This window comes from Neofelis nebulosa, chromosome 2 (genome assembly GCF_028018385.1).
Source record: "Neofelis nebulosa isolate mNeoNeb1 chromosome 2, mNeoNeb1.pri, whole genome shotgun sequence".
Classification (NCBI taxonomy): domain Eukaryota; kingdom Metazoa; phylum Chordata; class Mammalia; order Carnivora; family Felidae; genus Neofelis; species Neofelis nebulosa.
In genome coordinates, this window is record NC_080783.1 from 122,019,404 (window position 1) to 122,036,284 (window position 16,881).

The window sequence follows — 16,881 nt, forward strand, 5'->3', positions numbered from 1 at the left end:
GGCAGAGCAAAATGCTCAGGACCATGCAGTCTGCAGAGGAAAAATACTCCCCGTGTGCACGGTTTCCTGTTTTCCTTCCCGTCTGAGTTACAGAGTGGCCACACATTCGCATTTACACTGAGGAAATGAGTCTGTCTTCCCACCGTACAAAGCAGGGGGTGGCAGCAACAGATGTGAACACGTTAGATTCCCAGAAAACCAAGGACAGCCATCCATCCACAGCAAGGGCCACATCTTGAGATGGTCTCTTTACGCTGTCTTTGTCAAAGCTGGAGGTTCTACGGTGCCTGGAAACGTTCCTCAAACCCCTCTGACCCCAGGGCCCAGACAGGGCTGACCGCCTGGTAGGTTCTCCATTAATGCCTGTTGGATGCTGAGTCAACAACAGCTTGTTTTTCTCTCGTACCTGTCTTTTCATGGCTTTTCCTGAATGTCTCTTGTATTTTCTTACTTCTCCAGTAGGAATAGGAAAGCGTTGGCTTTTTTTTTTTTTTTTTTTTTTTAAACAAAGGCTACTTCACAGATGAGAGGACTCAGAACTTCTTGCACGGAGACCCCAGGGCCAGATGCTTGCTCCTGGGGTGTGTGTCATACATGGAATGAGAAGAGGCCCAGCCCTAGAGAAGTCTCACCTAGCAGGGCACGGCCCATCTGAGGGGACCCAGAGGACCCAAGATAGACGAGAGGTCTGCACATGAGACAGACACACATCCCCACCAGCTGTGCAAAATGGAGGATTCAGAAATTCAGGAAACACCCGAGCAAGATAAAGCCAAAACACAATAAAGGGAGCAGGGTGGGGACAGCTCGGCCCCAAAGCCCCTCGGAACACCAGGTCGGACCTCACTCTGACACTTAAAGGGACTTAAGCTTTCAGTCAACAAACTGTCTTAGTATTTTCTGCAACCTGCAGCGTCCCCTGAGTATGAATCCAGACGGGAAGCAGCTGTAAAGCCACACTACAGGCACACGGCACAACACCAATGCGCCTTTCCCCAGCTGTCACCACCACCTACTCCCCCATCCCCTCAAAGCCGGGCCGCAGGTGACCTGTCAGCAAAGGACAGGGCTCCCTCCTGACTGTTTCTTTCCCCGGCACCGGCCAGAACACAGGCCAGGGTGTCAACCGGATAAGTCCCAGGAGCTCACCTGTCGGCTGGATCAGCACGGTGGCCACGTCCACGGCTTTCTCCTGAATCTCCTGCCAGCTGCCCTGCTCTCCGATCCACTCGCTGACCACGCACCTGTAGGAGCCCTGGTCGGCGGCCAGGGCGCGGGCCACGGACAGACGGTAGCCGTCGGCGCCCACGGTGTCCAGGCGCACGTCTCCCACACGGTAGCGCTGCTCGTAGCCGGGCCCCGGGCGGAAGCGGCCCTCGTGGGTCAGGGCCAGCACGCTCCGCCGGGCCGTGCCCCGCTGCAGCTCCCACAGCAGCGCCAGGTGTGTGTGCAGCAGCGACGCCGTGGAGGCCGAGCAGCGCAGCTCGAACGGCTCGCCCAGGCGCAGGCTCAGGCCCGGCTCGGGCGGCGCACCGGCACCCACCTGCAGGGCATCGGCCAACACTGCGGGAGGAAGGAGAGGCGTCAGTCGCGCCGCGCCCCCCGCCCCTGCAGGCACCAGCCCCTTCTAGGGCTTTCTGGCCCCAGGGGAAGCGGCCGTGTGCCCCTGCCCTGTTTACGCCCACGTGGGTACACTCCCCGTTTTAATTTGTGCGTAAGGCAAAAAAAAAAAAAAAAAAGAAAAAAAGAAAAGAAAAAGGAAGGAAAAAAGAAAAAAAAGGAAAAAGAAAAAAGGAAAAGAAAAAAAGAAAAGAAAAAAGAAAAAAGAAGAGGCACTAAGAAGACTCCCCCCCCCCCCTCCCCGAGCTGGATGGAAAACACTCCCTTTTGGGAGTTGTGCCCTGGGGATGCGTTTCTGCCACCCTTGAACAAGTTGCTTTACTACCCTGTGCCTCAGTTTCCTCATCTCTAAACAGGGGTGACAACTGGACCCATCTCAGGGAGTTGAGGGAGTTGAAGGAGTGATAAGGGAAGGTACCTGGCACTCGGCAAAGCTGGAAGATAACTAGCTGTTACTGTCAAACACTCCTCTGTTCGGGCACAGGGCTGCAATAGGGAGCCTGAAGAATCTCCTAGCAGATAAAGCAGCATGATGGGAAGACGGCAAAAGCATGGCATGAGCTGCCTGTGTCCTGAGGCCCAGGAAATGCCTAAGAATAACTAGGGTGAGCAGAAAGTTTCTGCAGGATAGGAACCCTTTAAGGAAACCTGAAGCCTCAGCTATTTACTCTATTAGGGCCATTTGCAAAAAGGCTGCCTCTTTACAGAGTCTAGAATAAGGGGCCAGAAATCAAGAAAGTGTTGGTGAGTGCACGTTAGGAAGGGAAGTGATAACCGAGGTAACCAGAAAAGTGGCCTCTACCAGGGGGCAAGGACAATCTCCCAGGCTGGTCTACAAGCTGGATAAAAGAATCCTCAAACACCCCTATTCATGATCTCTTCCGTTTTTCTCGACATTCCACACCGAGAAAGGAATTCAGCGTCCTTAAGACAAAACTACATCTTTAGAAAGACCTATCCTAAAGACCATCTCTACTGCACAATGAATGACCTTCTAGTATATACATCGGTCTGTGAGTCTGGTTCACATGACTCAGTTCCCGTGGCCAGTTATCTGTTAGCACACAGCCACAAAGCCGAGGGCCACACAGACCCTGGACTGTGCCGGGCAGGCACCGGAGGCACCACCTGGGGAGCCAGCCAGTCTCTTTTGTGACCGTTTATCTATCTCCTTTCCTCACCCAAGGAAAGCCTCTCCTTGCTTCTTCCTTCCAAAGACTGGAGAAGAAACAGGAAACCACTGGGGGAACAGGGTGGGGGAAATTCTCCGGCTGCCCCCTACTCCTCAACATGAGAATTACAGGGGACATAAGTGTGCATCTGACCTAATAGAGGCAGAGCGTGTTTGTGACTAAAAGCAACACATTACTGAACTGCAATCAAGAATGTCTCATGGGACTTTTTTCTAAAAAACATCTTTAGGATTTTCTGTTAGAATAAGGAAGAGGTGACGGAAGAGGCAGATTTGATGTGTCAACACCTACATAATGCATGTGGCTGTTTTATTCCCTCACGATGGTTGAACGGGGTGGGGGGCAGGGGAACAGCAGCTGAGACATGGCAGAGTTCTGCGCATGATTACGGAGGGACCAGATACTTGGGTCTGCCCTCTTTTTTTAGATCATCGTGTACATCTTCTACTTGCCCAATCGTTACCTACAGTCCCTGCTCTAATATAAATGCTTTATGGCGGGGCGCCTGGGTGGCTCAGTCAGTTCAGCGTCCGACTGGGGCTCAGGTCAGGATCTCACGGTTCATCAATTTGAGCCCCTCATCAGTCTCCCTGCTGTCAGCCGGCTTCGCATCCTCTGTGCCCCTCTCTCTGCCCCTCCTCTGCTCGTGCACTCTCGCTCTCTCTCTCTCTCTCTCAAAAATAAACAAACTTAAAAAAATACATAAATAAATACTTTTTTGGAACAAGGCAGGGTACAAATAAATGCATAATTAAGTAATAACGATAATAATGTTTCTATTTTGCTGGCCCCAAATGAAAATAGTTTGTTCTTGCTTATTTACTAATTAGCTGAGAGAATTTTAGGCAAGTAATTAACCTATGCTCTTCTACTTCCTCGTGTGTAAATTAGGCAAATATCCTGCCTGGTCTTCTTCATTGGGTTCAGAGAATCAAAGGTGGGAATAAATCTAATAGGACTTGGGAAATGGAAAACAAGCAAACAAACAAAACCAAACCCCAAACATTCCAGGTACGTAAGGTATGATTCTCCGCAGAGAGGCCAGTAAGCTAGCAGAGTCCGTTGTAAGCTAGCAGTGACCACGTCGTCCTGTCTCTACAGAGAACCCACACAAATTCTAGAGTGGGCACTGAGATCATGAAGGGCACGAAGAAGGGCATAAGCTTGGAAGTATGTGATAGTCTCATGAGAGTGAACATTATCATGACCGTCACCTTCTCATTGCAAATCTGCTAATCACCTTGTGCTCGGAGCCTTTAAGGGGAGCACCGTTTCACAGAGGAGAAGTGGAGCCATGTAGCATGCCCACGGCCACGCCAGTCATTGGAGCGAGTGCGGGCAGCCTGGCCCAGACCTGGGCCCTGCCACCACGCCAGCCAAGGATGGGTCAGAATCACAGTGAAGAGAAAGGACCCTCCCAGGTGACCCCGCCTACCCTCTGCTGTTAAGCAGGTAAGGTGCTTCTTTCTGTCCATTGGACGGAGGGAGCAGAGCCCCAGAGGAGTCTCCTTTCTTGGCAAAGTCACCCCCAGCCGAGTGGCCGGGGAAGGTCTGGCCCCTGACGCGATGCACCCCCCCCCCCCCCCCCCCCCCGAGAGGCTATACCTTTAACCTGCACTATATCCTCATAGTTGCCCTGGACGGTGGCGTCAGTGCTGGGGGTGGAACACTTGTAGTGGCCCTGGTCCGAGGGCTGGACATTCTTGATGTGGAGCTCCACGCCATCGTTGGCGGTCCGCCGCAGCAGGATCTCGCCCCTCTGCAGGCGCTCCCGGTACGGCTGGGCCGGGAAGCCCGCCTCCCAGGTGCTGGCCAGCTCCACGAAGCTGCTGCCCGAAGACGAGAAGCTCCAGTCGAAGTTCTGCTCGCTGGGGCCGTCATAGTCGCTCACGTTGCAGGGGATGACCAGCTCGGTGCCCACCACCCGCACCAGGCTCCCCGAGGGGACTCTCACCACACGCCCTCGACACAGAGCTGCAATGACAAGAGAGGACGGGCGGGCGTTGAGTCGTGGAAGGTCATCCCAGGATAAATGGGTCAAAACCCCGTTGGGTGTTCCTGCTCACAGGCTTGTGGCAAAAATGTGACATGTGGCCAGCTGGGAAAAATGAGGCGCTGCCTCGATCTGAGAAGGTTAAGCCCATCCCTAGAACCCCGAGCCAGGAATACAACCCTCAAGTGCGTGCCTCTCACACAACAGTTTCCTAGGATTGGCGGGGAAGAAGACAAGTATTAAAAGTAGGCTAACCATAAACCTGAAAGGCTTCTTCCCTCCCGTTACTATTTAACATACCATTGTCACTCAGCGTGATGCAGAAATATTTTAGGGTTGGTGCGAAAGAAAAGGACACAGCTAATCAAGTATTTACATTTCTGCCCACCCTGGATCAACCCTCATCCCTGGAGACCATTCCCTAGGGCTCCTGAGACCTGATTTACACTGATGGATGCCAATCCCGAAACCCGAGAGCAGCCTGCTGATAAAAAGATTTAACTCCGGTTATCTGACATTGCCTATAAATTAATATTAAAATATGACGACTCCACCAAGTATTAATTTTCTATTTTCTGGCTCATTTCCTTCTCTCTACTCTTCACCCTGATCTAAATTCAGAATGAGGATAGGGAAACACAAAGGGAGACAGCGCCTTGTCTGGCTGGTTGCTGGGCGTTGTTAGGAACGCGGCAGCTTGCCGAGTTCAGAGGACAAAGCCAAGAGTTTACTGGTGTTCCCTGCCCCGAGAGCACATACCTCCCAGGCCTCTGATAGGGCCAGGGGGACCGCACCTATGTGGCCTTTAAGATGTCATCTTTCCCATGAACTTGAGGGTGATTTTGTGGTACATTTATGACCTGTGTACAGCATTTCAATTTGGACCAAATGAACTTGTCTGGCTCCTGCCTGATGTACCAGTTTTATGAACAAACTGGTACAATACTAAGGCAGAGGGGAAGCCATGGGCTCTGACATCCAGGAGGTCTAAGTTTGGGTATTCATATACCTTGTACTAGGATGAGTGCACATTCACTAGATTTCTCGAAATTAACTCTTTTTCTTTCTTCAGTATTAACGTCAGGTATGGCTAGGTCAAAAGGAACATCACTCAAAAATCACAAGAATTAAAAAAATAAAATACTCCTTGTTTAAAAAAAAAACTGAACAAAATCAACACTATACTAACAATTATAATGGAAAGACAAGAGGGGCACCTGGGTGGCTCGGTTAGGCGTCCGACTTCGGCTCAGGTCATGACCTCAGGGTTTGTGAGTTCGAGCCCCGCCATCAGGCTCTGTGCGGACAGCTGGGAGCCTGGAGCCTGCTTCAGATTCTGTCTGTCTCTGTCTCTGTCTCTGTCTCTCTCTCCCTCTGCCCCTCCCCTGCTTGCGCTCTCTCTTTCTCTCTCAAAACTAAATAAACATGAAAAAAAATTTTTTAAAAAAGCAAGTATGAAGTGATTAGAAGGACTGGAAAGAGCTCATTCCCAATACAAAGAAATTAGATTTTTATAAGGGAATCAGTTATGTCTTATACAGAAATCACATACATAATTGAGTAATTTCCCTAGAAAGTTTAGTTGTAAGAACAACTACCACACCAGATTTGCCCTCAAATACACGCTGATAGGAGTATACACTCTGAAGGAAACCGAAGAGACTGACCTCTCTTAGCTCTGGCTGCCTCAACTATAAAATGGGGAAAGAAGGATTTACTGAATTTGTGAAACGGAAAATGCCTGGCTGAGAGTCTGCCGTGTAATAAGAGCTCAATAAAAAGGGAACTTCTGTTATGTATTTTCAATTTTGTATTTCTATCATTTGTTAAGGGTTGAATTACGATCCCCACCCAACAATACCCCTATGGTGAAGACCAAGCCCACAGTATCTCAACGGGTGACCATACTTGGGAATGGGGTCACCGCAGAGGTTATCAGTTGTTATTAGACATCATCGGTTGAGGTCATACGAGAACAGAGCAGGACCCTAACCCTATGACTGGTATCCTTAAAGAGAGGGAAGCCTCTCTTTATGCACAGACGTGTATAAAGGGAAGACACCACGTGAAAATGAGGGCAGAGACGGGAGGTGAGGTGTTTACAAGCCAAGGAACACCAAAGGTTGCCCACAAACCACCGGAAGCGGGCAGGGAGGCCTGGAGAAGACTCTCCCTCATCCTCCGAAGGAATCGACCCCGCTGGCATGCGGTCTGCTAGTCTCCAGAGCTGTGAGAGAGCACCTGTCTGCTGTTGAAGCCCCCAGGTAGTGGTTCTTTGTTACAGCAGCCCGAGCAGACGGATACACCATTGTTGCTCGCTCTCCAATGATTCACTTCATGGTTTTCAAAGTCTGAGTTGCCATTCGGTGGTTGTGAAACGAATTTGTAGTGGCTGTGACCAGCATGTGTGTGTGTGTCTTAATACAACGCAACAGAAGAGGAAATATTAGAGTCCACTGCATTTAGTACGGAATAAATACTGTTGCATTCAAAGTTAAGTACACAAAGGTGTGTGTGTACCAGATGATGATGAAAATTATATATCTTAATTTGTATTGGGGTAAAAAAAAGAAAAACAAGTTGAACACTTTTTAAAATCCATCTCTTATTTTCTGCACCCATTACCATTTCCTTGAAGGGGGGGAAAAGGAAGCATCCCTACAACAGAAATAGTGATAAGGTTAGTGTGTGCTCTATGCAGGGGGCTGTCTGTCAGCCTACCGGGGGGCAGGTCTGGACTGCTGCCCCGTTCAAAGAAAAGATGCCACACCCTAAAACACTCTCCTTAAAAATAGAGTTATTGGTGCTAATAACTCGGAACTGCGGGTCACGTGTCTTCCTGCAGACAACAGGACTGTCATATTGTTACGGAACAGCACTCAAACATGCTGCTGCTTTCTTCCTAGGACAACCCGGTGCTTACAGGATGTGGCCCATGACCTCACATCTACTGCTTCTGGCAAACACACAGCATATAGCCTTCCTGCTGCCCAGCATTCCTCAAGTGCTCCTCAGATCGGGCTGACTCTGGTGGAAACCGGGTCAATCAGAATCATTCTGGCTCACTTTTGTGGAAGCCAATCAGAAACTTTCAGTTCCCTTGGAATCAGGGTACTATAGAGATGATTTTCAAAAAGAAAGAGTCCAATGGAGGGTGGGATGGAGGGGAAAGTGGGTGATGGGCATTGAGGAGGGCACCTGTTGGGATGAGCACTGGGTGTTGTATGGAAACCAATTTGACAATAAATTTCATATAAAAAAAAAAAAAAGAAAAAAAGAAAGCATCCAAGATGGTTGTGTAGGAAGATCCTGAACTCACTTCCTCCCAAGGACATATGCAATCTACAGCTATGTAGGGATCACTTCCCTTTGAAAAAGATCTGAAAACTAGATGAACTGTGTCCACACAACAGAAGACAAAAGGACTACACTGAGATGGGTGGGAGAATTAGGAACACTGTCGCACTAAAACAACCACCCCCCCACTGCAGGAACATCTCGCCAGACAGGCATTTCTCCTGGAGGAGCAAGGGGTCAGGGCCCCACATCAGACACTCCAACCCTTGGGATCCATGTTGGAGACACGAGCGCCCCAAAACATCTGGCTTAGAATCCAACAGGGCTGACATCCAAAGAACCTACGGTGCCACGGGAAATGGAGATTCTTCTTTTAAAGGGATCACCTGCTTAGGGATGCCTGGGTGGCTCAGTCAGGTAAGCGTCAGACTTCGGCTCAGGTCATGATCTTGCGGTCTGTGGGTTCGGGCCCCGCGCTGGGCTCTGTGCTGACACTCAGAGCCTGGAGCCTGCTTCGGATTCTATGTCTCCCTTTCTCTCTGCCCGCCACCCCCCACTCCCACCCCAGCTCGTGCTCTGTCTGTCAAAAATAAACAAACGTTAAAAAAAAAATTTAAGGGATTACCTGCAGTCTCACTTGCCCCAGAATCCAGTGAAAAAGCACCCATTCCAAAAGCACCCAGACTGTATGTGAAGGAGATTCATTTGCTGGTCTGGGGCATCTGCTGGAAAGACAGCTGGCGCTCTCTCCAGAGATGGGGGCACTGGCAGAGACCATTTGTAGCTCTCTACCTACCCTGCTGGTGTAGACTGGGTGCTTGGGCACAACTCAGCACCCTCCCATGGCCTCACTGGGCTGGGTAGGGGTGAGTGGTCATGGAACCATCCTGCCGCCTTGCTGAGGCTGGAGATCTTGGGTGACTGCAATAATACCGGCTCCCTGGCAGGCGTAAGCAAGCAAGAACAATCACGGCATTCTCGGCCTCCCTTGCCAAAGCTGATGAGTGCAGGTGGCAGTTGTGATGCTCCCCTACACCCTGGCTGGGGCTGGCAAGCCCTAGTGGTCATGGCATTCTCCCACCCTCAACTCGGGCCAAAGCATGCATGCAGACAGGGCACTCTCCTGCTGCACTGCTGAAGCCCACGGGCATCTTCCCACTGCCTTTCTGAAGCTGGCAGGGTACCCCACCCCTACATTCGCTAGCTGATCTGCTAAAGCCAGCAGACATGCAGAAACCACACAGGAGATACCCCCTATCTGCCTGGCCCTGGTGGCCAAGGGGGCTGGTGTTCCTGAACTCCAGGGGACTAGGACAATCAGAAAGACAGTTCTTAGCAAGCCAACACCCACAGGACACTGCCCAGACAGCAGACGGCAACACACTTAGGGTCTTCCTGCGAAAAAAGGCCTATTTACTTATCCTGAAGCTTCAGCCTGCAGGATAACCCTCAGGTTTCCAACACATCCGGAGGCTATGCAGGCATTCCCAGGGAACATAAGCAAAGAGACACCATCCTTGTGCACCCCACTGGCCTCACTACAGCTTGATGAGAACTTCCAATAAGATTGTACACTCTCTCAGGGCCCCAATTTTTGCAACTGTTCCCCAAGGGACACCTCCAGATCTCCTGGTCTGGAGGCCAGCAGGGTTTACAAGTGCAGTCCCACAGGACTGTATACATTTGCATAATTTAAAAACTGCTGCCTAAGGGTCTGGCTTCTACTCAGCCTGAAACGAGGTGATAAATGAGATTTGTCCCCTTGGAGCAGTGACAGATCCTGGCACACCCTCAACAATAGGGACATATCAAGAATAAATCAGGCTACTTAGACAATCACAAAGGTTTGAGAGACAACTAAGAGCTACGGCAAGGTCGAACAAGAACGATCATTACCTACACAAGGCCACTCCTTCATGCCCGAGAGGTAGCTATTTCACCTAATACCCAAAAACTAACGGAGAGTCAAGCAAAGTAAGACAGAGAAATATGTTCCAAACAAGAGAACACACACACACACACACCTCAGAAGAAGACCTTAATGATATGGAGATAAGTAATCTCCCTAATAAAGAAATCAGAGTAATGGTCATAAAGATGCTCACCAAACTTGGGGGAGAAGAATGCATGAACCCAGTGAGAATTTCAACAAAGATAAGAAAATAGAGGAAAGTACCAACCAAAAGTTACAGAGCTGAAGAATACAATGACTGAACTGAAATATACAGTAGAGGAATTCAGAGCAGACTGGATGAAGCAAAAGAATGGATCAGTGAACTGGAAGACAAAGCATTGGAAATCACTCAGACAGAGCAGCAAGAAGAAAAAAGAATTTTAAAAGATGAAGATATGGGGTACCTGGGAGGCTCAGTCAGTTAAGCATCCAACTCTGGCTCGTGGCATGATCTTACGGTTGGTGGGTTCAAGCCCCACATGAGGCTCTGTGACACTGACAAGCTCAGAGCTGGAGCCTGGTTTGGATTCTATGTCTCTATCTCTCTGGCCCTCCCCCGCTTGTGCTCTCTCTCAAAAATAAACAAACATTATAAAATGGTTTTTTTAGATAAAAAAATAAAAAATGAAGATAACTTAAGAGATCTGTAGGACTGGGGCGCCTGGGTGGCGCAGTCGGTTAAGCGTCCGACTTCAGCCAGGTCACGATCTCGCGGTCCGTGAGTTCGAGCCCCGCGTCAGGCTCTGGGCCGATGGCTCGGAGCCTGGAGCCTGTTTCCGATTCTGTGTCTCCCTCTCTCTCTGCCCCTCCCCCGTTCATGCTCTGTCTCTCTCTGTCCCAAAAATAAATAAAAAATGTTGAAAAAAAAAAAAATTAAAAAAAAAAAAAAAGAGATCTGTAGGACAATATTAAATGGAATAACATTCACATCATAGGGGTCCTAGAAGGAGAAGAGACAGAGAAAGGTGTGGAAAACTTAATTCAAGAAATAATGGCCGAAAACGTCCCTAACCTGAGGACAGAAATAGAAAACCAAGTCCAATAAGCACAGAGAATTCTAAATAAAATATACCCAAAGAGAGCCACACCAAGACACATTATAATTAAGATGTCAAAAGTCAAAGAAAAAAAGAGAACCTTTAAAGCAGCAAGAGAAGACCAACTTCTTACATACAAGGGAAGCCTCATAAAGTTATCAGCAATTTTTCAGCAGAAATTCTGCAGGCCAGAAGAGGGTGGCATGACATATTCAAAATGCCGAAAGGAAAAAACTTCTGACCAAGAATACTCTACCTGGTAAAGTTATCATTCAGAATTGAAGGAGAGAGAGTTTCCTAGATAAGCAAAAGCTAAGGGAGTTCATCACCCTAAGCCAGCCTTACAAGAAATATTAAAGGGACTTCTTAAAGCTGAAAAAAAATGTCACTAATTAACAATGAGAAACCATACAAAAGTAAAAAATCTCATCAGAAAAGGTAAGTATATATTAAAAGTAGGGGATTAATCACTTGTAAAGCTTGTATAAAAGTTGAAAGACAAAAGTAATAAAATTAAAATTACAATAATTAGTTAATAAATGCATAAAATAAAAAAGAAGTAAAATGTGACATCAAAAACAAAATGTGAGCTGGCAGGGCGTAAAAGTGTAGAGTTTTGGAATGTGTTCACATTTAAGTTGCTATCGATCCAAATAGACTGTCATGTACATGGGACAGTATATGTGCACCTAATGGTGACTACAAAGCAAAAACTTATAGTAAATACACAAAAGAAAATGAGAAACGAATGTAACACTAAAGAAAGAAATCATACCACAAGGCAAGAGAAAAAGAGAAGAAAGGAACAGAGAGGAACTACAAAACAGCCAGAAAACAGTGAACAAAATAGCAAGAAGTACATACCTATCTTTAATTATTTTAAATGTAAATGAACTAAATTCTCCAATAAAAAGACATAGAGGGGCTGAATGCATTTTAAAAAACAAGTCTCTTCTGTATACTGCCTACAAGAGACTTACTTTAGGATATACACTGACTGAAAATGAAGGGATGGAGAAAGATATTCCATGCAAACAGAAACGAAAAGAAAGTTGGTGTAGCTATACTCATATCACACAAAATAGATGTTAAAACAAAGACTGTAATAGAAGACAAAGAGGACCACTACATAATGATAAAAGGTACAAGCAAGCAAGAAGATACAACATTTATATATACTCATGTACCCAACATAGAAGCACCAAAATATTTAAAGCAAATATTAACAGGGGCCACTGGTCAGGCTCAGTCAGGAAAGCATGTGACTTCAGCTCAGGTCATGATCTCGCGCTTTTTAAGTTCAAGTCCCGCGTCGGGCTCTGTGCTGACAGCTCGGAGCCTGGAGTCTGCTTCAGATTTTGTGTCTCCCTCCCTCTTCGCCCCTTCCCTGCTTGCACTCTGTTTCTCTCTCTATCAAAAATAAACGTTAAAAAATAATAAAATAAAGTAAAATGTTAAAGCAAATATTAACAGACCTAAAGAGGGAAGTTGACAGCAATATAATAATAGTAGAGGGTTTTAACACCCCACTTACATCAATAGATACATCATCGAGACAGAAAATCAGTAAGCATATCAGCTTTGAACAGCACATTATCAGACCAGGTGGACTTAACAGATATATACAGAACATTCCACTCAAAAGCAGCAAAATATACATTCTTCTCAAGTGCACATGGAACATTCTCCAGACAGCTCACGTTAGGCCATGAAACAAGTCTCAATAAATTCAAGAAAACTTAAATGATATCAAGCATCTTTCCCAATCACAATGGTATGAAACTAGAAATCATCTACAAGAAGAAAACTTACTTAAAAAAAACACAAATACGTGGAGATTAAACAACTGGGACAACAAAGAAATCAAAAGAGAAATTAAAAAAACACCTAGAGGAAAATGAACAGAAATACGACATACCAAAATCTATGGGATGCAGCAAAAGTGGTCCTGAGAGGGAAATTCGTAACAATGCAGGCTTACCTCTAGAAACAAGAGAAATATCAAATAAATAACCTAACTTTATGCCTAAAGGAACTAGAAAAAGAAGAACCAAAGAAGCCCAAAGTTAGTGCAAGGAAAGGAATAATAAAGATCACGAGTGGAAATTAATAAAGACTAAAAGGAAATAAAGAGAACAGGGGGAAAAAAAATCAATGAAGCTAAGAACCTTGAGAAGATAAACAAAATTCTTTAACAAACAAAATTGACAAGGCTTTAGCTAGACTCATCAGGCAAAAAAGGAAAAATCAACAAAATCAGAAATGAAAGAGAAGCTGCAACTGATACCACAGAAATACAAAGGATTATGACACTACTGTGAATAAATATATGCCGACAAATTGGACAACCTAGAAGAAATGGATAAATTCCTAGAAATAGTTGATCTTCAAGAATGAATCAGGAAGAAGTAGAAAATCAGAAAAGACTGATTACTCAGGAGACTGAATCAGTAATCAAAAACCTCCCAACAAATAAAAGTCCAGTACCAGATGGTTTCTCCGAGTTTTACCAAACATTCAAAGAAACATTGAAGAGGAGGGAATGCTTTCAAATTCATTTTATGAAGCCAACATTCCTCTGATACCAAAACCACATAGCACCACCATTAAAAAAAAAAAAAAAATTATAGGCCAATATGCCTGATGAACACAGATGCAAAAATCTTCAATAAAACATTAGCAAACAAAATTCAACAATGCATTAAATGGATCACACCCATTCACACACACACCGTCATATACCATCAACAATACATTAAAGGGATCACCACCAACAAATGAGATTTATTTCAGGGGAGCAAGTCTTGTTCAACATCCACGAATTGATCAGTGTCATACACCACATTAACAAAACGCAAGATAAAAATCATATGATCATCTCAATAAATGCAGAAAAAGCATTTGGCAAAATTCAACATCCATTTACAATAAGAACTCTCATCAAAGTGGGTACTGAAGAAACATACCCCAACAAGAACCATATATGACAAACCACAGCTAATATCATGTTCAATAAGAAAGAAAGAAGACAAATGATAAGAAATAAGATAAGAAAGATAAGAAATAAGACAAATACCCACTCTCCCCACTTTTATTCAACATAGTATGGGGGTTCTAGCCACAATAATTAGGCAAGAAAAATAAATAAAACGCAACCAAATTGGAAAAGAAGAGATAAAACTTTCACTATCTGCAGATGACTAATGCTAGAGATAGAAAACCCTAAAGATTCCACCAAAAAAAGTGTTAGAAAAAATGAATTCAGTAAAGCTACAGAACACAAAATTAACATACAAAAATCTGTTGCATTTCTATGCAGTAATAACAAATCATTAGAAATGGAAATCAAGAAAACAATCCCATTTACAACTGCATCAATAAGAATACGATACCTAGATGGTACGCCTGGGTGGCTCAGTCGGTTAAGCATCCGACTTCAGCTCAGGTCATGATCTCAAGGTTCAAGCGTTCGAGCCCCGCGTTGGGCTCTGTGCTGACAGCTTGAGCCTGGAGCCTGTTTCAGATTCTGTGTCTCCCTCTCTCTGCCTCTCTCTCTCTCAAAAATAAGTAAACATTAAAAAAAAATTAAAAAAAAAAAAGAATACAATACCTAGGAATAAACCAAGGAGATAAAAGACCTGTATACTGAAAACTATAAGACACTGATGTCAGAAATGGAAGAAGACACAAATAAATGGGAAGATACTCCATGTTCATGGATTGGAAGAATTAACATTGTTAAAATCTCCATACCACTCAAAGCAATCTACAGATTCAGCGTAATCCCTATCAAAATTCCAATGGCACTTTTCACAATACTAGAACAAATAATTCTAAAATTTATATGGAATTGCAAAAGACCCCAAAGACCCTAAATCATCAGAGCAATCTTGAGAAGCAAGAACAAAGTCAGAAGTACCATACTCCCAGATTTCAACCTATACTACAAAACTACGGCAATCAAAACAGTATGGTACTGGCATAAAAACAGCTACAAAGATAAATGGAAGAGAACAGAGCCCAGCAATAAACCCATGCACATGTGGTCAATTAATTTACAAAAAAGGCAAGAATACAAAATGGTGCTGGAAAAACTGAACAACTACAGGCAAAAGAATGGAACTGGACCTCCATCTTACACCATATACAAAAATCAACTCAAAATGAATTAGACACTTGAATGTAAGACATAAAACTACAAAGTTCCTAGAAGAAAACATAGGTGTTAAGCTCTATGAAGTTGGTCTTAGTGATGTTTTTTTGGATCTGACTTCAAAGGCAAGGGTAACAAAAGCAAAAATAAACAAATGGGACTACATCAAACTAAAATGCTTCTGTACAGCAAAGAAAACCATCAACAAAATGGAAAGGCAACACGCTGAACAGGAGAAGATATTTGTAAATCATATATTCAGTAGGGAGTTAATATTCAAAACATATAAAGAACTCATACTACTCAATTACAAAAGAGCCCAAACAATCTGATTTAAATTAAAAATGGGTAGAAAATCTGCACAGACCTTTTTTCTAAAGACAATATAGAGGGCAAGGGCACCTGGGTGGCTCAATCAGTTGAGTGTCTGACTCTTGATTTTGGCTCAGGTCATGATCCCAGGGTCGTAAGATTGAGCCCTGCATCAGGCTCTGTGCTGTGTGGAGGCCGCTTAAGAGTCTCAATCTCTTTCTCCCTCTCTGCCCTTCCTCTCCCCACCCCCGACCCTGCTTGCACTCTCTCTCCGAAAAAGAAAGAAGAGGGGTGCCTGGGTGGTTCAGTAGGTTAAGCGTCCGACTTTGGCTCAGGTCATGATCTCATGGTTTGTGAGTTAGAGCCCTGCATTGGGCTCTGTGCTGACAGCTCAGAGCCTGGAGCCTGCTTCAGATTCTGTGTCTCTTTCTCTCTCTGCCCTTCTCCCACTTATGCTCTGTCTCTCTCTGTCTCTCAAAAATAAATAAATGTAAAAAAAAAAATTTTTTTTTAAAGAAAGAAGAAAACATACAGATGGCCAAAAGGCACATGAAAAGATGGTCAAGATCACTGATAATGATGGAAATACAAATCAAAATCACAACGAGGTATCCCCAAAAAGAGAAGAAATAACAAGTATTGGCGAGGATGTGGAGAAAAGGGAACCCTTGTGCACTGTTGGTGGGGATGCAAATTGGTGCAGCCACTCAGGAAAACAGTGTGGAGGTCCCTCAAAAAATTAAAAATTGAACTACCCTATGATCCAGCAATTTCACTCCTGGGTATCTATCCAACCTTGAGGGTACCATGCTAAATGAAACAAGTCAGACAGAAAAAGACAAATAACATTTGCTTTCACTTACACGTGGAATCTAAAATACAAAGCAATAGAACAAAAGTCCAACTCATAGATACGGAGAACAGACTGGTGGTCGCCCAAGGAGAGGAGGCTTGGGGGAGGTGAAATGGGTGAAAGGGATGAACAAGTACAAACTTCTAGTTATGAAATAAGTTAATGGGATATAATGGACAGCCTGGGGAACACAGTCAACAATAGTGTATTAACTTTGTATGGAGACAGATGGTAACTACACTTACTGAGGTGATAATTTTACAATACATACAAAGGCTGGATCACTATTCTGTACGAAACGAATGTATTTGCGTCAATTATACTTCAGTTTAAAAAAAAAAGAGAAGGGCGCCTGGGTGACTCAGTCGGTTGAGCATCCGACTTTAGCTCAGGTCATGATCTCACAGCTCGTGAGTTTGAGCCCCACGTCGGGCTCTGTGCTGACAACTTGGAGCCTGGAGCCTGCTTC

The 16,881-nt window shown here is 45.2% G+C and overlaps 1 protein-coding gene across 1 annotated transcript in view; it reads right to left on the reverse strand.

Annotated features, from left to right (window-relative positions):
* Positions 1–16,881, reverse strand: part of PTGFRN (prostaglandin F2 receptor inhibitor) — an 85,697-nt gene that overhangs the window by 39,236 nt on the left and 29,580 nt on the right. Inside the window, exons 2-3 of the mRNA XM_058716076.1 lie at positions 4,419–4,787; positions 1,150–1,563 (exon numbers count right to left, since the gene is read on the reverse strand). Coding sequence (XP_058572059.1) covers positions 1,150–1,563; positions 4,419–4,787 — 783 coding nt within the window. The remainder of the gene's footprint in view (positions 1–1,149; positions 1,564–4,418; positions 4,788–16,881) is intronic.